Genomic DNA, 23803 nt, shown 5'->3' on the forward strand with positions numbered 1-23803 from the left:
GGTTGCTTGTTTTGTCGAACCAACCGTGCAAAACCCAAAGATATTGAGATTACAATGATATAAAACTGGAAAAACCATGAAATCCTGACCCAGTACAGATTACATGTCATTTAGCTGACGCTTTTATCCAAAGCGACTTACAATTGCTATATATGTCAGAGGTCGCACACCTCTGGAGCAACCAGGGGTTAAGTGTCTTGCTCAGGGAGACATTGGTTGATGCATCGCAATGGGAACCGAACCCGGGTCACTCACACCAAAGGAATGTGTCATATCCACTGCGCCATCACCACCCCCCTCTAGTGCCATGGCTCTGTGGACGACCACTTTAGTTTAGTTTAACGTTTTTTAGCCAAGGACCCCTTAACTGAAAGAGAGACGGAGCAGGGAGCCCCTTCTACATACAGTATATTGTATAAAATGTTGAATATTAAACTGGGCCTACAATAACGTGTAGGGCGGCCTAAAGCCTTTATATACAGTACACACCTTTTTTGCTATTAAAATAGTTGTTGGAATGATTTTTTGGGGGCTTTTTCTCTTTATTACAAGTGACAGTGGATAGACATGAAAAGAGGAGAGAGATGGGGGACAACACGCAGCAGGTCGGATTTAAACCCGCGCTGCTGCAGGACTCAGCCTACACAGGGCAAACACTCTTACTGGGGGAGCTAGAGGCCGCCCCTATAAATCATGTTTTAATGTTAAACATACATGAGGCACAGTGAATCCTTAGGATGAACTGGATCTGTGGATGGCCTTAGTGACTACCTTACCTATAGGCTAGTTTGCTAATAATACGTTGGATTGTTTTTTTTTAGGACATTTCTAATTTTTGAAAGAAAACTTAAAAAACTTAACCATAATTTGGAGGCCCCCCTGCATTGACTCTGAGGACCCCCTAGGGGTCACAGACCCCCTGTTGAAGATCCCTGGTTTAGACAGAAATAGCTCAACAACTGTTAGATGGATTCATTCATGACTATACTTCATGACATTCATGACTCCCAGAGTAGACTTGTTGCTTGATAAACAACTTTATTGATTGCCAAAAAATTTACAGTTCTAAAAGTCAACTTTCCATTGAGGACATGTTCTCAGTATTTTTGTCTCTCTATTATTTAGTTTTTACTAGATTGATGATTAATTTACATTACAAATTACACATTGTGGGTTTTCAAGGTTGATTCCAATTTTCCTTAGACTAAATACATTTACATTTGATTGTTTTCAGACATCTGCATTTCTCCCTCTCATAACAATATTCTGATAATGTGAGAGGGCTGTGACAGCTTTAAAGCTTTAGTGCGTAACTTTTTGATATTAATAAACGTCCGTTACATTCAAGCCATTGCCAAATGAGTTGCTACAAAGCTAATTAAGACTATCAGCTCCACACAACTCTCTCTGGATTTCTCAGTATGACTATGGTCAGAAGATTGTGACGTCTGGTGACTTTCGCGTGCAAAAGCTCGAGTTAAGATAATGACCTCTTCTGAAGAGTCCATCGTGTTTTTTAATCCTCCGTGTCCTCCTTGGCTACTAGCAACTGTGTGGAGGGGTCCCGGAAGGCTTGTATCATGTGGACGCGCCGACAGTGTTGTTGTCATTACTTAGAATTCCTCATGGGGGAGACAGAAACTACACACTATAGCTTTAAGGATGATAAAATGTACAAAAAATACAACTCAACAATTAGAATAATAAATAAAATGGGGGAAAGGGAACATTTCTGTTATTATTAAGTCCAGTGTTGCATATCTGTCTGTGCAGGTTTTATTTCAGCCACACAAAGCAAACGAACATCTGCTATAACTGCAATGAATTACTGAATCACGGCTTCGCTGGGCTTCAAATTATACGGCCTTTAATAATTCACTATAATCGGTATGAGCTACAGCACTACTCCCATATCAATAGGCACAAATCCTGCATTTCCATTTTAACAAGGCCATACACACAAGGCCAGTTATTAATATAAACATGCTGCTTTTACCGCTGCTTCAATTTCAGGCTCTCCGCCCTCGTTAGAGTTGTAATTTGACAACCTGATTAAGTCACACAGTAACATATGCTGTTGGGTGTGTTTCAAAGTATTTATGTTTTAGTTGAAAACATAAAGGGAACAGTCACTTGGAAAATGCTGATTATTTGGCTGCCAACAGCACTTGGAAGTCTTAATAAAAGCCTCCCAGTCAGACTAAGGATCATCTGAAACGCAGTAGGAGATGTTGGCTGATACAGTTTGATTTGTAGTGAAACAAGTCATTCTTCCTCAGTGTCGTCTCTGGGATGTAACACTGACTCATCTGTCCCTTGCCTTTACATCCTTAACTGTCTGAACTGATTGATGGAGCCGACACTAAGGCAAAAGACTGTTAGCCATGGAGCTGTATTCAATTTGTACTGAAAATCTCAACAGTGAAAATGATTAATATTTGTGTCCAGGTCCATTATTGGTGAAATTGAGGCCTCATAAATCCACAAGTGTTGCCTTTCGGTGCTTTCTTTGATTAAATGCTGGACCAGGTTTCTATGAAAGAGAGACCTAGTGTTAAAGGATCATTTTCTCATTTTCAGCAAATCCTATGAAAAGACCAAAACCAACAAAGAGTTGATCCAACAGGTACTACAATATATTGTATTCCTCTGTGTCAAACAGCTTTATTGCTGTACAGAACTTATTAAAACATCAGTGAGCCTCACTGTTGCACTGGAAGAACATGGGCACTGTAGTTTATTTGGAAATCCCACATACACTGTCCCACTGCTGATAATTCAATGACACAATCCACAAATCCACAAATGAAAATAGTTCCCCACAAATGCACCATTTACTCCTTTTTGAGTAACGTTTGCTAAAAACTACAGTGCCCTGCTGTTTTAACAAGTTAGATGTTAGCTTTTTTTTAAAGGTCCATTGTGTAATTTTTTGAGGTGATTTTTACCAAAAAAAACTGTTCTTTCAAAAATATGTGCTCATTCATGTGTAATTACTTCCACCAACTAATCCAAGTATTCTCGTAAGCGTAGAATCTGACATTCAGAATCATTCAGAATACATAGGAGCGACTCACTCGATTGATGGCCGCCATGTTGCACCTCCATCTTTAAAATACGTTAACCAAAGAGAGACATACCTCCATCTTTATAATACATTAACCAAAGAGAGACATACCTCCATCTTTAAAATACATTAACCAAAGAGAGACATACCCCCATCTTTAAAATACATTAACCAAAGAGAGACATACCTCCATCTTTATAATACATTAACCAAAGAGAGACATACCTCCATCTTTATAATACATTAACCAAAGAGGGACATACCTCCATCTTTATAATAATTAACCAAAGAGGGACATACCTCCATCTTTATAATACATTAACCAAAGAGAGACATACCTCCATCTTTATAATACATTAACCAAAGAGAGACATACCTCCATCTTTATAATACATTAGCCAAAGAGAGACATACCTCCATCTTTATAATACATTAACCAAAGAGAGACATACCTCCATCTTTATAATACATTAGCCAAAGAGAGACATACCTCCATCTTTATAATACATTAACCAAAGAGAGACATACCTCCATCTTTAAAATACATTAACCAAAGAGAGACATACCTCCATCTTTATAATACATTAACCAAAGAGAGACATACCTCCATCTTTATAATACATTAACCAAAGAGAGACATACCTCCATCTTTATAATACATTAACCAAAGAGAGACATACCTCCATCTTTAAAATACATTAACCAAAGAGGGACATACCTCCATCTTTAAAATACATTAGCCAAAGACGGACATACCTCCATCTTTTTAATACATTAACCAAAGAGAGACATACCTCCATCTTTATAATACATTAACCAAAGAGGGACATACCTCCATCTTTATAATACATTAACCAAAGAGGGACATGCCTCCATCTTTATAATACATTAACCAAAGAGAGACATACCTCCATCTTTATAATACATTAACCAAAGAGGGGCATGCCTCCATCTTTATAATACATTAACCAAAGAGAGACATACCTCCATCTTTATAATACATTAACCAAAGAGGGACATGCCTCCATCTTTATAATACATTAACCAAAGAGAGACATACCTCCATCTTTATAATACATTAACCAAAGAGGGACATGCCTCCATCTTTATAATACATTAACCAAAGAGAGACATACCTCCATCTTTATAATACATTAGCCAAAGAGGGACATACCTCCATCTTTATAATACATTAACCAACTCGTGACTGCAGATTTGAAAGCCTGTTGAAGATGGAGGATCACGCCTATTCTCGAGGACATGTAACGGAGTCGCCAAGGAGGTTGTAAATTGTAACTATAAACATGTGTGGCCTTTTCTTTAAAGATTTCGAGTGGGAACAAATGGGTTTGGGTGAGTGCCACAGACAAGGTAGGGAAGTCAGAAAAATAAAAAATAAAAATATAGAATACACAAACTACAGTTTCAATTTTATTTGACTGCCTTGTTTTAGCTAGGTGGGCCTATTAAACAATTTAGTGCTTTCTGGTATTGGTGTGAATGTTGGCTGATAAACAACAAGAAATTGCAGTAAATATATATATGTTTGAGGTTATTTAGAAACCATTATTACATTACATTGTCCAGAAAAGAGCATTGATTATCCAAATTCTGCTGGTTCATTTTCTGTTGATTAGTCGATAAATTGACAAATTATTTTAATTACGTGTTTAAAAAAAGCAAATAGATGTTTTAGACTGTCAAATATTACTACTACCAGCCTCCAAAATCCAGAAAAAGTTACTCATCATCATGACACTATTATTATTTCAAGCTCTTCCTCTACTTTAACAGTTTAATCCTGTAATCTCTTAAAACAGCAGCTTTTGCATTGTAAACTACCGTATCTTTTTTTTTTTTATCTGTGGATAAACGGAAATGTTATTGGAAGAAAGTAAAGCAGGAAGCAACTCTGTTCACAAGGGTGAAGGGAATCTTAATGTGCAGAAACAGCTGTTTTTAGTCAATAATCTCAATCTAATCTAATCAATCTCGCTTTTCTCCCAGAGTTCAGCGTCGCTGACAATAGGCATGAAGATGACAGGTGTCAAGATGTCTGCATTTCCAATTACACATTATCATTCAGTAATTGATTTGAGCATTTGTAATTTTCTGTAATCCCAGTGTTCACCGTGAAATCATTTTCTGCAGGAAATGAATTAGGGAAATGGCGAGTGATAAAATGGATGTTGGAGAGCACACCTGAACACAAGTGTGAGAACGATAATGAGAATGGTTTCACAGAGCCCCCAGACATCTCATTTGATTGGCTGAGCTCAACTGCCAGCGATGGCCCGGCAGGCTTGTCAAAGGAGAATTTATTCCATTTTGTCGCAAAGTGATGGAGATGAGGCTTCTCTGGCCGGAGAGAAAGTACATTATGGAGTAAAATGACGGAGTGAAAATGTGCAGAAACATTCATGCATTTGGAAGAGGAAGCTTTTCGTGACAAGCAGGCAGAATAATATAAAAAGCTAAGTGACTTAAATGACTCATTTCAAAGCTATAATACGCTCATACTGGAACAGAAATTTAGGATAAATGAAACCAGAAAACCAACACTAATACATCTTGTAACACAAGTACAACACAGATGTTTTTTTAAGAGTGTGAAAGGAAAAGGAAAAGAAATTTTAGGATATACGCTTATTTGCTTTCTTGACTAGTGAGTTATGTAAGAGGATCGACTCTCATGTCTGTACGCTAATTGCAAAGCTTCTGCCAGAAGCTGCTTAGCTTAGCGTAGCTTATCATGAAGACTGGTATATAGCATAGTATAGGCCTACTATACTACTGTATGACTCATTACCAGCCACAACAATGATGCTGGCATTGTTTTCACCTTGTGTGCGTGTGTGTGTGTATGTGTGTGTGTTTGTCATCATGGAGACACCTCCTGTAATGTTTGAGTACTTTGCCAGGTGTTTACATGTTGGCGGCCAGATGCAGTAACAACTCCTCTACAGGTGTATACTTGAGTTCAACATGAAGCCCAAGTCCAAAAATGAATATGGTCTGAGCAAAGGGTGTCGGAAGTAAGGAAAGCGCCCCCACTTTACGCCCCTGGATTCCATCGCCCAAGATGGTCTCTAATAGACTTTTTTTTACTATACTATGATTGATGAAATAGCCTACTACACTGTATAGAATGGCATGAAAATGTCATGTACATCAGGAGGGGGAATTATGTTAAAATGCTGTCTGTGGATTACAGCTCAGCATTTAAAACAATGATCCCCTGCAGACTCATTAGAAATCTTGAAAACCTGGGACTTAACTCCACCCTATGCAATCTGTGATCTTCAACTTCCCGACAGGTAGACCTAAGGAGGTGTGGGTGGGCAGCCACACACCTGATCCCTCTTAACCATCAAAACAGGAGCCCCCTAAGGATGTATCCTGAGACCCCTGCAGACTTTTTAATGACATTCTATACTAAATAAAAACACGTCATTTTTGACATTAAAAGGTTTTGAATATGTTGTGCACCATAATATTGGAATGAGAGTATTATTTAAAGACAAACTTTAAAAAAATCTGACACTTTAAATAAACTATATGCATATTTATTTATATTGCAATTACATTACAGTTAGTCATAATTACAATGCTACAGCATGACACTGTAATATACAGAAAGTGCTGCTGCAATTTTAGTTCAGAATCAGACAACTTCTTCCAGATGTGCAGCTCTTGTTGCACACAACACCAAATCACAAAAACAAAATTGGTAACATGGTTCCCTTTAGGTCACCAAATCACAACTCTTTCCCTACAAAATACACAATTTGAAATATCCCAAGATGCTGAAATCTCCTTAACAGTGCAAAAAAAGAAAGAAACATTTAAAGCAGTCAAATCAACACAATTCAAGAAAAAGTAAAACACCTGCCTCATTTGAATGTTAAAGATTTCATATTAAAACCAAAACAGCCAGAGTTTCATCAAACAGACCCGACCAACAAATGTAATTCAAGTACAATAACAGGCTTATGATTGACCAGCTCTGGTTCAGTGGGAACAAAGGGAGTCATGAATAAAAATCCTCTCAAACAGAGGCAAAGCAACAAATATCTCAAGATGTTTACAGACTTCCTCTTCCAGTGTTTTAATGATATTGCACACCTAATAATTTAAATATGAGTCATATCATTATTAATATTGACTTTTTCTGCAGTGAAAATCAGTGAAAATCATCTCTTAAAAGCCTTGCTAGTAATTGATTTAAATATGACCAATACAGCTGACCTAAGGGTAACAATAACACTGAAGATGGAAAATATTATACGAAAGCTTGAAATTTGAACAAACTACCAGATGTGAGTGACAGCTGAGTTGTGATAAAAGAAATATTGCAGAACAAAAAAATAAAAAATAAATAAATAGAGGAATCCAGTGACTTTAAACATCCTTCTCTTAGCCCAAGGTGAGAGTCCGTGCAGTGCGAGGTACGTCGCCCACATCTGTGGATGTGTTATGTTGATTAGCCCGTGCCCCGTTGCCATGGCAGCCGCAGCCCAGAGCTCAGAGCAGGTCAGGCAGTATGAGGCCGGGGGGTTTGGGCTCCACACAGTTAATCCAGAAATTGGCACAGCTGGCGTGGTACTGGTGGCCGCCGTACAGCAGCTTGAAGTTGTCCGTCTCCGAGTTGAACGCCTGTCAAAGTGAAAGGCTAAGATATTACACACGTGAATCACAGAGACAATGAACCCATATGTGTACACAGGAGGGATGGATATGGACAAGGAGTGAGACCCTTTCTTATGCCTTTACTCTACAGTTCTAGTGTGATGCTACTTGTTCTGGCTACTGCTGAACTGAAAAAACTATGATTTATCAGCACGATTCTAATACTGAATAAAAAAAACTAGGGCTGTCAGCATTAATGCGTTAATCGCGATGCGATTAAGGGCCGAGCATAACGCGTTAATTTTTTTTAATCGCATAAATCGCATGCTGGCATTTATTAATTTATTTTACACTTCACTTGGCTTTGCGTCGTGCCTAACAGGCTACTATTTTGACCCTTTGCAGCACCGTTACTTCTCATCAAGCTGCCACTTCCTCGTAACACATCCTGCTGCTGCAGGCTGCAGCATGATGGAGAAAGACAGCAGCAATGACTCTGAATGGAGCTTTTGATTTTCCAAAACTCCCGGACGGCTCGTAGACAAGTCGAAAGCCATATGCACATTGTGTAAAGCCAAATTAAAATATCACCGAAGCACATCAAGCTTGAGCTACCAGCTACGAGCTAAGCATAGTAGTACAGTTAACGTGACGCTACCAGCTAGCATGCTACCCACTCAGGCTAAGCGTTATTTTGGAGAGTGCTACTTGCTGACCTGTGGATGAAACCAAATCCCAAAAAATTACTACAGCTCTTGCGAAACAGGTGGCAACTAACTGCAGACCTGTCAGCATCGTAGAGGACTCGGGTCTTAAAGACGTATTACAGTTGGCGTGTTCTGACCCGTCTCATTGCCGTCGAGGGGGACAGCAGCCCCACACACAGCCTGTACGACACGGAGAAAGCAGCCACACTGGAACTGCTGCAAGGTGCTGCAAACGCTGTCTCATTAACCGCTGATCACTGGACGTCAGTGAGGAATCAACATTATTTAGGAGTTACTAAACACTACACTGTGTCCACAATTATTAGGCAAGTGAATATTTTGACATTATCGTCATTTTCATGCATATTTTCCAATTCCAAGCTATATAAACTTGAATGCTAATTTGATTTAAGCATTACCAGGTGATGTGTATTTGTGTAATGAGGGATGGTGTTGATCACACCCTATATCAAGGTGTGCATAATTATTAGGCAGCTTCTTTACCTCAGACAAAATGGGCAAAAAAAGTGATTTAACAGACTCTGAAAAGTCCAAAATTTTAAAATGCCTTTCAGAGGGATGCAGCACTCTTGAAGTAGCAAAGATATTGAGGCGTGATCACCGAAAAATCAAACGTTTTGTTGCAAATAGTCAACAGGGTCACAAGAAACGTGTGGAGAAAAAAAGACGCAGATTAACTGCTAGAGACTTGAGAAGAATTAAACGTGAAGTTACCAGGTACCCATTAACCTCCAGTGCCGCCATTTTCCAGAAATGCAACCTACCTGGAGTGTCCATAAGTACAAGGTGTTCAGTGCTCAGAGACATGGCCCAGGTAAGAAAGGCTGAAACACGACCACCACTTAACAAGACTCATAACTTGAAACGTCAAGACTGGGCCAAGAAATATCTGAAGACAGATTTTTGACGGACCAGATGGATGGGCCCATGGCTGGATCACTAATGGGCACAGAGCTCCACTTTGAGTCAGACGCCAGCAAGGTGGAGGTGGGGTACTGGTATGGGCTGCTATTATTAAGGATGAGCTAGTTGGACCTTTTCAGGTTGAAGATGGACTTAAAATCAACTCCCAAAACCACTGCCAGTTTTTAGAAGATACTTTCTTCAAGCAGTGGTACAGGAACAAGTCTATATCCTTCAAGAAGGCCATGGTTTTTATGCAGGACAATGCTCCATCACATGCATCCAAGTACTCCACTGCGTGGCTAGCCAGCAAAGGCCTTCAAGAGGACAGAATAATGACATGGCCCCCTTCCTCACTTGACCTAAACCCCATTGAGAACTTGTGGGCCCTTCTTAAACATGAGATTTGCAGTGAGGGAAGACAGTGCACCTCTTTGAACAGCATTTGGGAGGCTGTGGTTGGTGCTGCACAAAAAGTTGATCATCAAACTAACAGATTCCATGGATGGAAGGCTCATGACAGTTACTGAAAAGAAGGGTGGCTATAATGGTCACTGAATATTTCTTGAAATATCAGAAGTGTTTATTTGAACCTTTGGAGTTTTATTCTTACTCTAAGAAATTAAAATAAACAACTGAGATGGGGAAATTTTAGTTTTTCATTTAGTTGCATAATAATTCTGCACACAGATATTCTCCTGAGAAAGCCAAAAGTCACTTTTCCTTTGTTAAATATTCAGATTTGAGGTTTATTAACATTTCTGATTGACAGAGCAATGCATTTGTTACAATACAATACAATAAGTCCTCAGGAATACAACTTGCCTAATCATTTTGCACACAGTGTATATTGACTCTGGTAAGGATAGGGATTTTTAGTTTTTTAGTTAGGTACTTGGAGGAATTGTGCAATAATGACAGATTCACACATTTTTCTTTTGTTTACACAGTAAATAAATAATTACAAATCTTAAAATCAAGTTCATAAAGTAACTTTATTTGCAATCATTTGATTCCCAATCAAGATACACTGGTAAGAATTGCTTTCGATTGTAATATGTACTTAAAAACGGTTCTGAAATGCAAAATAATAGAATTTTAATCATGTGATAAAATATGTGATTAATCGCGATTAACTATAGAAATTCAGCGATTAATCGCGATTAAAAAAAATTAATCGCTTGACAGCCCTAAAAAAAAAACACTTACATTTGGCTCATACATCAAGATGCCGGTGTTTAACCTGAAATTATAGATCACGTCTTTTGGAACATTAAAAGACATCTTGATACTTTATCACTTTGTCCTCTTTGATTACGCAAATCCAGACAGACAAGCATGAAGGCAATTAAGAAAGCATCAACAATTCCATGTGTGCGCAACAATGGCGGAGGTGCAAGGTGGTGCTACAAGAGAAAAACAATTCTCAATAAAGTTGGATGCTGTAGATTTGATTAAGAGTTAAGAGTCTGAAAATATGAAATATATATTAACAATTTAAAACTGGCTAGGAAGTTATGCTAGGAACCACATAGCAATGTGCCATTGTTTCATTAAGAGTAAAGTTGCATCATTGTCCATGCTCTGTACCAGCAGATATGGTTCAGATGATCTATTTAGTCAGAGACAAAAGTCAACAATCTCCACAGTGACAAACCTGATGCTTCATAATATGATTTGCTTTTGTGGCTGAAAAACAATTTTTTTTGTTAAACTTATTGTTTAAACTTGAATGATCTGATACACTGTAGCATAAAATGATATGTGGTGATATGATTGAGTGCTGTGTGTGTGCAATCAGGAGATGCTAATGTGTGTGCATCCCTGGTGAAATACTGGAAGCTGAAGCTGGGAGAGAGGAATGAGTCATGTGCAGTGAATCATAGCTTCCCACACAGGAGAGGGGAGGCGCATGCAGAAAGCAACAACTGCATACAAAATACACCACCACAGCACACCATTAAGGGGGAACTTCAGTATTTCTCAACTTGGACACTATTTTCCCATACATTTGTGTCTAAGTGACAAATGTGGACAAAAATCTTTAAAATTTGTCCAATATTGAGCGAGAATGCTGTAACCGACAGCCACGAACCGGGCTGCAATGTAATCATGTAGGGCAAATGTGCATCAACAATTTCCATCCACTAAAACTGTCTCATTTTTGTTATTATGATTATTTCTGTAATCTCGCAAGATGACTTGCCGGAAGAAAGCGGTGTGGTATTCGAGTGGGGAAAAAGAAGTTCCTGGGAGTTTGTTGTTTTGGAGTACAGTACTTTGGTTATCTTAAAGATTTAGGTCGAGCTACACTTTCCGCAGCTTTTATAGACGTTACCTTTGAATACGGACAGGCTGAAGTTAAGGCTAGTTGTGCTAGCATACAGCTGCAAATGGATCCAAACACTCCGGTCCATACACTGCGCCTTGTGACCATCAGGGCTGCAATGGCCAGTTTTAGCTGGGATGACTACTGCCAACCAAAGCAGGCAAAGAAATCCTATACCAAAGCACATTTTCCTAAAGAAAAATGCTGTTCCAAGAATGGAGAGCTAATACTTTTGGCTAAAGTTAATGTGTTCACCTGGCATCAGTAAGTTACATATGAAAGCATGGCAGAATAAACAACTTCTCACGTACACTGAAGGTGCGAATTTTCCCTAAAGGGTTACTGTCGGTACCTGATCTGTTCTGCCTGCACGATCCGTCATGCGCACGCGCAAGATGTTCGCGTATGTGCAGATGATAATCCTGTTTTACGAGGATTTACGGCACTGCACGATCTGTTCCACGCTTCCGGTCGTAGTTGTAGCGGTCTGCTGTTAGCCTCCACCGGGAAGCTAACGTTAGTTTAGCTAACAGCTAATTTGGCTAACCGCTAGCTGACAGCTTGATTCAGTGTAAAATAACGTTAAACACTGGGAAAAGCAGGCTACAGCTAAATTAAGACTTTACCGTAATAACTATAAAGACAAGTATTGATTGATTGTATTTTAAATGAGCACAAGTAAAGTAGAACTGACATAACAGCTGTTATATATTTTAACGCTTATTTTCAGGTTGTATTTTGAGGGTCTTTTAAAGTTATTACATGCTGTCTCAGCTAGCGGTTAGCCGAATTAGCTGTTAGCTAAACTATGTTAGCTTCCCAGTGGAGGCTAACGGCAGACCGTTACAACTACGACCGGAAGCGTGGAACAGATCGTGTAGTGTCGTAAATCCTCTAAACAGGATTATCATCTGCGCGAACATCTTGCGCATGCGCATAATGGATCGTGCAGGCAGCACAGATCGGGTAGCGACGGTTACACTGCAGTTGGATTCACGGCTACAGCGTTCTCGCTCATTACTGGACCAATTTTAAAGAGTTTTGTTTGCATTAGTCGCTCGCAGACACAAAAGCATGGGAAAATAGGGTCCAGGTTGAAAAATAGAAAAAAGTACCCTTTAAGTCAAACACATCTCCACCTGCCTGAATGCAGTCTGCAGCACAAATGCTCTTGATGGATGAAGGTCTTTCTCACGCAAACTGAATGACACATTTCCACATTGCTATTTTTTTTCCTCACACACTCACATTTCACAAGCAGAGTGGTTTCCTTTCAGAGCCCTTTTGTGCCCTGGCCTACTTGTTTTCAATAAACCTGCACTTAATGACTGCCTAAGCTGGAAAATGCTAGAGGGAGAGGATGCTACATGAAAGGTTGGTCACACAAAGAACACTGAGTCCTCCTTTCACTGCAGAGTCTTTCCCTCTCAAACACACTGAATCATTCTTAGCCTTCACCTGGGTAGCAGTGAATATGGGCCAATATAGTCTGTTTTAACTTGACAGATGCTGTGTATTATTAAGCCTTTTCAGACAGGCAGCCATTAGTAACTCTACTCTGGAACATGAATGAGAATATTCATGCTTTTAGCTGGAGATGGTCAGATAAAACTATAACTAGTAATTCAGCTGACCTTTGTAGCTGCATATAAAGATTAGAGATTCAGGCTGAGCCACTACCAGGTTACATGTAGATATGATTTAAAAACTACCCTGAATCTACTATCTGGCTTTCTATACGTCTACTCTATAAGAATAAAAAATAAAAGAGGCATAATTACCCTTAACCTCCTGTCATTGTCTTTAGTCAATGCCTGTAAGCACAAGAGGAGTCAGCATGTTCATTCAATGCCTGGAGCAAAGAAAATAGTGCACAGAATGAGCAGCAAGCAAAGATTCAGATCAGGTGTTTCACCAGGACAGAGCTCCCTTTTCCCAGTTTATTTGTGGGTGAAAATGTGAAAGAATCAAAGTTAGTATTCCTCAGGGCTCTTACACATTTTCCATCTCAGAATTTAAGAGATTGGTTATGATTGCTCTGAAATATTGATTTAAGGTTCCAGTCAGTGTTGCGTATGCTCATTGTAGCAGATCAGTGCAGTCAGTCTCAGCAAGGCCTCTCTCCGGCTCTATCACCATTACTGCGGTGGCACTTCACTTGTATAAAAAAAAAAAATCTGTCCAGCAGATTCTGTAGAGCTGGTTTTATGTTGAAAATATCAATATATCAAAATTTAAAATTCCATTTAAATACATTTTATTTTCATTTAACCTTTATTTATCCAGGTAAGTCGATTGAGAACAACTTCTCATTTGCAACGACGACCTGTCACATTCACACCACATTCATACCTGGAAGCTGCCCAGTACTACCACAGTCTGATCTGATCACATTCATACCTGTAGGCTGCCCAGTACTACCACAGTCTGATCTGATCACATTCATACTGGAAGCTGCCCAGTACAACCACAGTCTGATCTGATCACATTCATACCTGGAAGCTGCCCAGTACTACCACAGTCTGATCTGATCACATTCATACCTGTAGGCTGCCCAGTACAACCACAGTCTGATCTGATCACATTCATACCTGTAGGCTGCCCAGTACAACCACAGTCTGATCTTCTGGCCACTGAGCAGCTCCACTGGAGCGGTTGGGGTTAAAGTGTAACTCTCGCCAAAATGCAACCTAGGGTCTTTTTGTGAATGTACCCGAGTCAAACTTTCGTTTAAAAGCACATTTAGGACGGAATCGCCACTTTTAAGATTTACCCTATTCTCGTTTTTTGGTCAAATGGCCTTTTGAATGGGAGTAATAGGGGCACTTTTATGCTAGCCTCAAAATAGCTATTTTTAAAACACTAATAAGGCTCGACACAACATGAAACTTTGCTCGAAGTATAACCAGGGGCTCTACACCTTAATGAAAGCACTGACAACATTGTTTGTGTACACAGAGTTTACTAAAACGAAAGCAACTCACTGTAGCTGTTGTTCTTCCGGTCGCCGTCTATCGAGCCAGTCAAAAATAGTCGAGGGAGGAGAGTAAAGATGGCTCCTAAAGCTTAGTTCCATATGAATGCATGGATAATTTGTTGTTTTGTCGTTAGTGAAACACAATATTGACCTTGTAGTTGAAAAAGGAGCCTCACATAGGAATGACATTTCCTCCTATGGAGTCCGTTCATTCGCATTCGGAGATCGCCTATTTTTGACTGGGAAAATGGCGGGTAGTGTAAACAACAACTGCTAACGTGAGTTGCTCAAAACCTTTCTTTTTAGTAAACTCTGGGTACACAACCAATGTTCTCAATGCTTTGGTTAAGGTGTAGAGCCCCTGGTGATACTTGGAGCAAAGTCTCATGTTGTGTCGATCCTTCTTAGTGTTTTAAAAATAGCTATTTTGAGGCTAGCATCAAAGTGCCCCTAGCACTCCCATTCAAAAGGCCATTTGATCGAAAAATGAAAATACGGTACTCGGGTACATTCACAAAAAGACCCTAGGTTGCATTTTGGCGAGAGTTACGCTTTAAGGGCCTTGCTCAAGGGCACCATGGTGGTGATAATAATGTTAATGAGGGAGGGACAAGCGCTGCTCTTTCACTTTCCCCACCCAGATTTTTTATTTCTTTTTTATCCTGTCGGTATGGGGATTGAACCAGCGACCTCCCGGTCACAAGCTCGCTGCTTTAACCTTTAGGCCACCACTGCCCAAATGTAAACTTTTATTTTATAATTTATTAACAAAATTAAGTCCAGGTTGTTTTTTTCTGCTGCTATTACCAGCTGCTCCAACAACAAACAATCCTTGTGTTTTGGAACAGCGATCTGCCTCTACAGGCCGATGGGGAGCTGCCACCCTGCATCTCTCTTTCCTGCTTTGTAGCTTTTACCTTTCCTGAGATACATTCCACTTTTACTGCATCATGTGTTTTTAATAAGTTGTGTATTTCTTCTAATTAAAATGGAATAAATCAGAGTTTGGTGATTTAAATCCTAAACTAGCAAGTTTATTTATGTTGCTATACACAGCACTGTCACATCCAGGCTTTGGAGGTCGGACAGAAGCAGTATCTTAATGCTACTTTTTTACGAAAGCCTGTGTCAATCAAAATTCAGACTGAATAACTTCCACATTCACACGGACTACCTTCATCTGTCGGAGAGGGCGAATGCTGACCGTGAATAACCCAAACATCTCTGCTTTCATTTTTCAGTGTAAAGGCAGTATTGTGGCGACGCTTGAGACCAAAACACATCAGCAGCCGGATCCGTTATTAGCTAAGAAATATTTTTTCCTGGGAAAAATAGCCAGAAATTCTACAAAGATTTGTGTTGCGTTCTTTGTTTTTTACTGAAACTTTTGATGCCGACATTTTGTCAATTACCAATCTTTTAAGGCCTGGTATTACCCAAGTAATTTATCAAACTGTGTAGGAACCTTGCTAACCTGAAGCACAATACAGCAAGCTGTGACAGAGATGGACCACCAGAAAACTGATTTACAAACTAAAAGTAGGGAGGAGATGAGAACATTTTGCGAAAAAACTGACAAAGCTTGGATTCAAAATTCTGTCAGCACCGCTGTCATACTTCAAGTAAAAGCTAAACAGAATAATCAATCCAAATCCGCAACACACTTCAGAAACCTGCATTAATATAAATAGCCAGAAATGCTAAATTATTCAACTTATAACCCTTTCCAGTGCTCCTCCCTGTAATCATTTATCAGTAGCGCTGGAGCATCGTTAGCTGAAAAGTATCACACACAAAACATAACTTTAGGTTACTTAACGTAACCCTGGTTCTTTGATAACAGAGTGAGGTGTTTCACTATGGGAATCGCCTCGGCATGACCAACTATGGAAGCTCCAATGACACCACATCTGTCCGTCACAGACAGGTCGAACTGTGCTAGGGCCATGCCCCCTCATATAATCATAGTCGACCAGCTCCTTACAAATCATTCCAGATAGGTTTCTTTCCATGTCTCTGCAAGGAGGGACGTGTTTTGTGAAATATGCATCTGAAAGATCTATCGTCACAAACCAATCCCCCGGGCGGATTGAGCGACAGAGCACTGTGTGTTAACAATCTGAACATGTATTTTCATAGGTGTCTGTTTTCTTGGGAATGAGGAAATAGCGGGAGTAAAACCCTTGATGCATTTCGATCATTTGTTTAACAGGGATGTTATTTCGTCCTCTAGGACTTGTGCAGCATCCCCTTTTGTCATTGAAACTAACACACCGTTGAACCTCGGTGGTTTCATAGCAAACTGTAGCCTGTACCCTTGACACACAGTGGACAAAACCCACGGGTGAACTGCGCATGCGTGCCACTGGTCCGCTCAGGCAGAGAGGGAGCTCCTGGCATCGCACTGCAGTGACGTCACCGCCACGGCCTGGAGGGAGCGGTCTGCCCTGGGAGGAGCGTGAGCTCCCCCTGCAGGGACCTGATGGTTCAGTTTTATTTTTATTTTGTTTTGAGTGGAGCATTTCGCCCTTGGCTCTGCACCTGAATGCAAGAATGCAGGCTTTATTTGTTGCCTTTTTGAACATGGTGAAAGTGCTTGGTGACACTGTGAACATGGTGGAAGTGCTTGGTGACACTGGGATACTTTCTGCCCCTGACTCTCCTCCTCTTGGATAAGGGGGGCGATAAACTCATCACCTGGCGCTGTAGGAGACGGCTGCCTCTCCAGTAGCTCTCCAGATTTTAGCTCTTTTAACCTATTTTATCCTCTTTCTTTCTACTTTTTTTATTGTGTGTAAAAATTGATGATTGTGTGTTTCATATATATCCTATGGATATTTCTAATTTTAAATTTAAATGCAACCAAGAGCCAGCTTTCTCACTTACTCAAGAGAGGAATTGCTGGCTCTGCGCACAAAAGGACGAGCCGGGATACGGCACCCTATCCCGGCGGAGCTGAGGAGGAGACCCAGGGGCTGCAAGGCTGGGGCTAAGCCAAAGGCCAAGCTAGCGGAGAATCGGAGGCGCTACAAGCCATCGATTCCATCCGTAATCATGGGGAATGTGAAGTCGCTGCCAAACAAGATCGACGAGCTGTCCGCGCTGAACAACCAGCGGCTCTACCGTGAGAGCAGCTTGTTCATCTTTACGGAGACATGGCTAAACCACTTTGTACCGGATACTAACGTGGACCTGCTGGGATTCACTGCTCTGAGAGCTGACAGAGACACAAAAGCGAGCGGAAAAAGCAAAGGTGTGGGACTCATCATGTATCAACAACCGCTGGTGTAACCCAGGACATATCTCCGTAAAGACAGCCTCATGTTGCTAGGCCCTCGAGCTGTGGCCATATTATCTGCCGAGGGAGATCAGTCACGTAATTACCGTCTGTGTTTACATCCCTCCGAGAGGATGGATGACCTCACTGACAGGCCACAGTACGTCAGGCTGAAGGACACTACATCTGACACTGTGGTAAGCAGCACTGGAGCCCCCCAGGGCACAGTGCTGGCTCCTCTTCTCTTCACCCTGTACACCTCGGACTTCTGTTACAACTCGGAGCTGTGTCACATACAGAAGTACGCCGATGACACAGCCATCGTTGGGTCTATCAGGGGTGACAGAGAGGAGGAGTATTGGAGTCTGGTGGGGGATTTTCCTCTCTGGTGTCACACTAACTGCCTACAGCTCAACACCTCTAAGACGAAGGAGCTGGTCATTGACTTTGGGAGGTCCAGACCAAGACCGCAACCAGTCCTGCTAGAGGGAGCTGAGGTGAAGGCTGTGCAATCATACAAATACCTCAGGCTGTGGCTGGATAATAAACTGGACTGGACAACACACACTAGCCACCTGTACAGAAAGACACAAAGCAGGTTGTACTTCCTGAGGAGACTGCGGCCTTTCAATATCTGCAGCAAACTGCCGTTGGCATGAAGCTGGACTCACTGGTGACGGTGGCAGAGAGGAGGACACTGGACAAACTGCTGGACATTAATGACAATGCCAGCCACCCCCTGCACACCGTCATCATCAACCAGAGGAGCCTGTTCAGTGGAAGGCTGCTCCTTCCCAAGTGTAGGACCAACAGACTCAAGAACTCCTTTGTCCCTCATGCCATCATACTCTACAACTCCTCACTCGGGGGGAGGAGGAAATAGGGTAAAGAGGACAGAACAGAACAGGAAGGAAGGGAAGGGGTGGTAGCCACTCACTCATTCACTGTGCAATAAATTAATAATCTACTCACTCATTTATCTTTATTTATCTGTAGTTTATTGTTGTTTACTGTTTGTTTACTTTTTGTAAAAAATATTTAGCTAAAAGTTTATTATATGTATTGTTATTCTTATACTGTATTTTTTCTATACTGTATTTTTTTATACCTCTTTATTTAAAGAGCGTTTTGTAAGCTGCTAAAATCTGCTGCTGGAAATCTAACCCTTCCTTGAGAGAGTCATCCCAAAAGGATCAATAAAGAGAAGTCTAAGGGCGTTTTCACACATGAAAGTACGAACCAAGGTCTGGACCAAGGTTCATGTTTTTGTTACACTGTATACATTTGATCCGGTAAGTTTTGGTTTCACACTGCAATTATGCAAGCGCACTAAAGATCTAAACGTGACAAAACTACGTCCTGCCGTCATCACATACGTGAGCTGCGTCTCCAGATACTTATAATTGATTAGTTTGTTGACAGGCTTTCCCGTCCTTCATATCCTCTCTCTGTGTCGGAGTTTTTTCAACTGACTGCTGCTCTCCCCTACTGACTGCTGCTCTCTCCTACTGACTGCTGCTCTCTCCTACTGACTGCTGCTCTCCCCTACTGACTGCTGCTCTCTCCTACTGACTGCTGCTCTCCCCTACTGACTGCTGCTCTCTCCTACTGACTGCTGCTCTCTCCTACTGACTGCTGCTCTCTCCTACTGACTGCTGCTCTCTCCTACTGACTGCTGCTCTCTCCTACTGACTGCTGCTCTCCTCTACTGACTGCTGCTCTCCCCTACTGACTGCTGCTCTCTCCTACTGACTGCTGCTCTGCTCTCCCCTACTGACTGCTGCTCTCTCCTACTGACTGCTGCTCTCCCCTACTGACTGCTGCTCTCTTCTACTGACTGCTGCTCTCCTCTACTGACTGCTGCTCTCTCCTACTGACTGCTGCTCTCCCCTATTGACTGCTGCTCTCTCCTATTGACTGCTGCTCTCTCCTACTGACTGCTGCTCTCCCCTATTGACTGCTGCTCTCTCCTATTGACTGCTGCTCTCTCCTACTGACTGCTGCTCTCTCCTACTGACTGCTGCTCTCTCCTATTGACTGCTGCTCTCTCCTACTGACTGCTGCTCTCTCCTATTGACTGCTGCTCTCTCCTACTGACTGCTGCTCTCTCCTACTGACTGCTGCTCTCTCCTACTGACTGCTGCTCTCCTACTGACTGCTGCTCTCTCCTACTGACTGCTGCTCTCCCCTACTGCCGCGGCTCTTTTTGTTTTGTTGTTTTGTTGAGAAGCGAGACACGGAAACTTTCTTTCTGGAGAATTTATTCAGAGACAAACGGAAACCTACACTGTACATTTACTACCACTTAACAAATAAACTGCTGATGTATTCTCAGCTCTGATAGCTGACAGCTGTCTGCTCTGAGCACATTCACCGTCACTCTCACTCTCTCATGTAGCCTACACACTAAGCACCGAGCTATTCCTTAAAGGAGCTATTCCCCGGTCTTGTAACACAAGGAGAGCCTGCCAGAGCTTCTTCTATTCTATCCATACTTCTACTGGACCGGAGAGGGAGACACTCACTCAATATCACAAAATGACTTTGAGGCATATTCTGTCAAGAAATGGGATACAATTTTGCAGCAGGAATTAAGCAGGAGCCATGAAGCTCATCTGCTGTCAAGCATTTTTCACATTTCTTTGATGCCACATCAATATTTCCTCCCTTCAGTACCTTCGATTGAAAAACAAATCAGTACCTCTTCACTAAAGGACAATGCAACAATCAGTGCAGTCTGCTGTAGCCAAAGCTGTTCTTTCATTTCATTATTCTGAGGGGATGCTATTCTCCACTTGGCTTTTATTCATTTTTACCAGTGTGGCTCTGCCAAAAATGCAATTAAAAGATGGGTTATTAATCTCATGCTAGTGGCACGGAGACAAAATAAAACAGCATTAATTTCAGCCTGCCTCTATGCACACCAGAGTGAGAGGAGTGAGAGAGTGTGTTGCTTGTGTGTGCAGGTCTATTGTCAGCTGTACTCTGCTTGTGACTAATGTGTAAGCCACATCTGCTTGTATTCTAGATGCCTCTCAGTCAGCCACATCTTGCCTGGACCATCCATCTGTTTCTGGCTGAGCAGCCTCTATCCTGCCCTCTAAACCGCAGGGTCCGAGAATACCATTAATGGCCCACGTCGATGAAAAGCACAGCCACCGTAGGCAAGGAGGTAGACATACAGCAATTCTGCACATAGCGCCCCAGTCAGAGTTAATAACTGAACACTTATCAGAAACACCAATGGTTGTTAGATGAAAGTGGCGAGGTGAGCAGTTACCTTGAGATAGAGGTGACAGAATAGAAAAGGAAACCCTTCCAAGACAAAGTGACCACCTTTGTGACCTTAAAGAACCAATCCCAGAGTGCACCCTGAGGTGCCAAAGTGACAACTCTTCCCTCTCACTTAATTCAAGAGTGTACATTATTATTCTGATACACTTTTCTTTTCAGGTAATTTTTTGGGCATTTTAGGCCTTAATTTATAGGACAGCTGAAGACATGAAAGGGGAGAGAGAGGGGGGGAATGACATGCAGCAAAGGGCCGCAGGTTGGAGTCGAACCTGCAGCCCCTGCATCGAGGAGTAAACCTCTGTATATGGACACTCTACCAGGTGAGCTACCCAGGCGCCTGATACACTTTTCTTTAGTCATCCTTGAGTAGAACAGCTGGGACCGCTCATTAAACCCCTCCTCTGGTTGTCCAATCAGAGCTTAGCAGCTTTAACTACTAGGCCCGTCAGGCCTGTCAAGCATTGGATTGGACACCCAGCATTAAAATAGTTTGGATAGTGGTGGTAGTAGCAAAAGTGTAAAGAATGTATTAAACAGCGCGTTTGTCTCCCCTAAAGTAAGCAGCAATCATTAGCATGTCCGGCTAACTAGCTTACTACCTACACTAAACCTTGCAACCGGGAATTAATTCAGAAGTTAAGGAGCTTATAATTAACTAGCTACATTATTTTGTGTCGTTACATGTTACATTAAAACATTAAAACTATTTCAACACAGTGTACACGCCAGCAACTCAAGTTACCTGAGATAGTGTTACGTTTGACAATCACTGTAGTTTTCATTCTTAAAGTTTAATCAAACTTCTAGAACTAACTCTCTAAAACTAAATATCTGAACTGCAATACAATAAGAAAGCAGTTTTACATGGATCATCAGCTGGTGAGGATGCTGAGTCTTTGCCTTGGGCATATAGATTTAGTTTCAGTCTTAGTAGCCAACATAAAGAATACATAACATAGCCAGCTATAGCTGATCTGCCAGCGACAGCTCTCATCTTTGTCACTGGCTTGAAATGAGGAGCTGCTTTTGTCTACACTTGTTTGAAAAAGAGTCATGACAAACCACATTTGCACCATGTGAGAAACAGAAAGCTTGACAGGCATAGCAACAGTAACTAAGAGGGGCGGGGTTTAACAAGTGGTCAATTGATTCAAGTTTCAAAGAGTGACTAATGGTTTCTATCTGTTACAGTATGTGTGTATGCAGACAACAGTTATTTGCCTGTAAGAGCAGAGGAGTGGAGAGAAGAGAATCCTGTCACTTTGGCCCCCCGCTGGGCTCGTCGGTAAGAGAAGAATAGGCCCCCTGAGGCCCCCAGTGGGAAAGAGTAGAATGAGATTTGGTTGACAGTTGAATGTCTCATACTCGTTTAAACAGACGTCCAATAGTGCTTTCTTCTTTGTTCTGCAAAATGTTTCAAAGTAGTCAGTTGTTCCGGTGTGGTTGAGCACAACACTTTTTTTAAAAATACATCCACTAACAGTTGTTGTGTGTATGTTTGTGTGTGTGTGTGTGTGTGTGTGTGTGTGTGTGTCCACAAACCTTGCTGCGAGCATCAACGTTGAGCAGACACACCCCACAAGCCAATTCCTTGGCATTCTTGATGCCGTGCCTCAGAATACAGGAGGAGAAATCGAGGGAGCTTTCATCAGGCTACACCCACAAAAGAAAACACACACACAAACAACTTTTACTTCCAGCTGCAAAGCAAAATATGGTCATTGCTATTATTATAATAACAGCAGTGAGAACAAGTCTGCTTACAGTAAACATCAACTTTTTTATAAAGACTCTGCGTGACTTCAGCTATGTGGCGTAAAAACAATCATTACCAGAATAAACATCTTTCTTCTTCTGCATTCTTCAATTAAACATTCGTTCCATGTTGTTTTCTCTCCCTCCTTGAGATACTGTGTGTGTTATATTCTGCAGTGTGAAAAACAATATTGCTTCTCTGCTGGCCCTGTGGATGAGGACAGTCGAGTAAATTTATACAGTCCTTGTCATCCCTTTTGATCCAAACACTGACCTACCAAAGGGCTCTGGCTACATCGCAACCAAATCGATGAATCATTGATTTTAAGCTAATGGACTGACAATATTGATTCGCTAACATTTCATTATGTTATTGGCAGCCCTTTTATTGTGAATTGATCCACAGTGCTCTATTATCATGTGTGGTTGTGTGCCTGCACTTAAAGAGTTTAAACATATCTGGGTGATAATAGAAGGCAGCAAAAGGAGCTTCATCATATTTTGCTGTATGTTTACTGTATAACTGTCCTGTGCTCTGGAATATTTATATTTTTTGAGCATCTTACAGCGAGCTTGGCAAGCGACATGAAGCCCATGAGGTTGTTCCACACACGGCTGATGTCCTTCAGCAGCTGCTGCAGCTTCTCAGAGCACACGGCTGTCGCCTTGATGCCCAGCTCCACGCGCCTGGTGACACGATACACTTCCACCACGCCTGTCAGAGAAAATACACAAGCACACAAATCACAAAAACATGATGTTGATGTGTTGCTCTTTTGTTCCATTTTCAGGGAGGCACACTGTGTTTAGTCCCTCGCTGTGACATGTTTGCCACTTGCAGCTC

General features: G+C 41.4%; 1 protein-coding gene across 8 annotated transcripts in view; it reads right to left on the reverse strand.

Annotated features, from left to right (window-relative positions):
• Window positions 1-6617: 6617 nt before the first annotated feature.
• synrg (synergin, gamma) overlaps window positions 6618-23803 on the reverse strand; it is a 64643-nt gene continuing 47457 nt past the window's right edge. For 4 of the 8 annotated variants that reach the window (XM_031297580.2, XM_031297576.2, XM_031297581.2 and 1 more), the window contains 5 exons: window positions 23526-23674; window positions 22747-22857; window positions 22570-22608; window positions 13438-13470; window positions 6618-7723 (listed from right to left, as the gene is read on the reverse strand). In XM_031297580.2, coding sequence (XP_031153440.1) covers window positions 7592-7723; window positions 13438-13470; window positions 22570-22608; window positions 22747-22857; window positions 23526-23674 — 464 coding nt within the window. In that variant the 3' untranslated portion in view covers window positions 6618-7591. The remainder of the gene's footprint in view (window positions 7724-13437; window positions 13471-22569; window positions 22609-22746; window positions 22858-23525; window positions 23675-23803) is intronic. The other 4 variants (XM_031297578.2, XM_031297582.2, XM_036001488.1 and 1 more) reach the window with 3 other exon arrangements.

Source organism: Sander lucioperca, chromosome 5, assembly GCF_008315115.2.
Source record: "Sander lucioperca isolate FBNREF2018 chromosome 5, SLUC_FBN_1.2, whole genome shotgun sequence".
NCBI lineage: Eukaryota > Metazoa > Chordata > Actinopteri > Perciformes > Percidae > Sander > Sander lucioperca.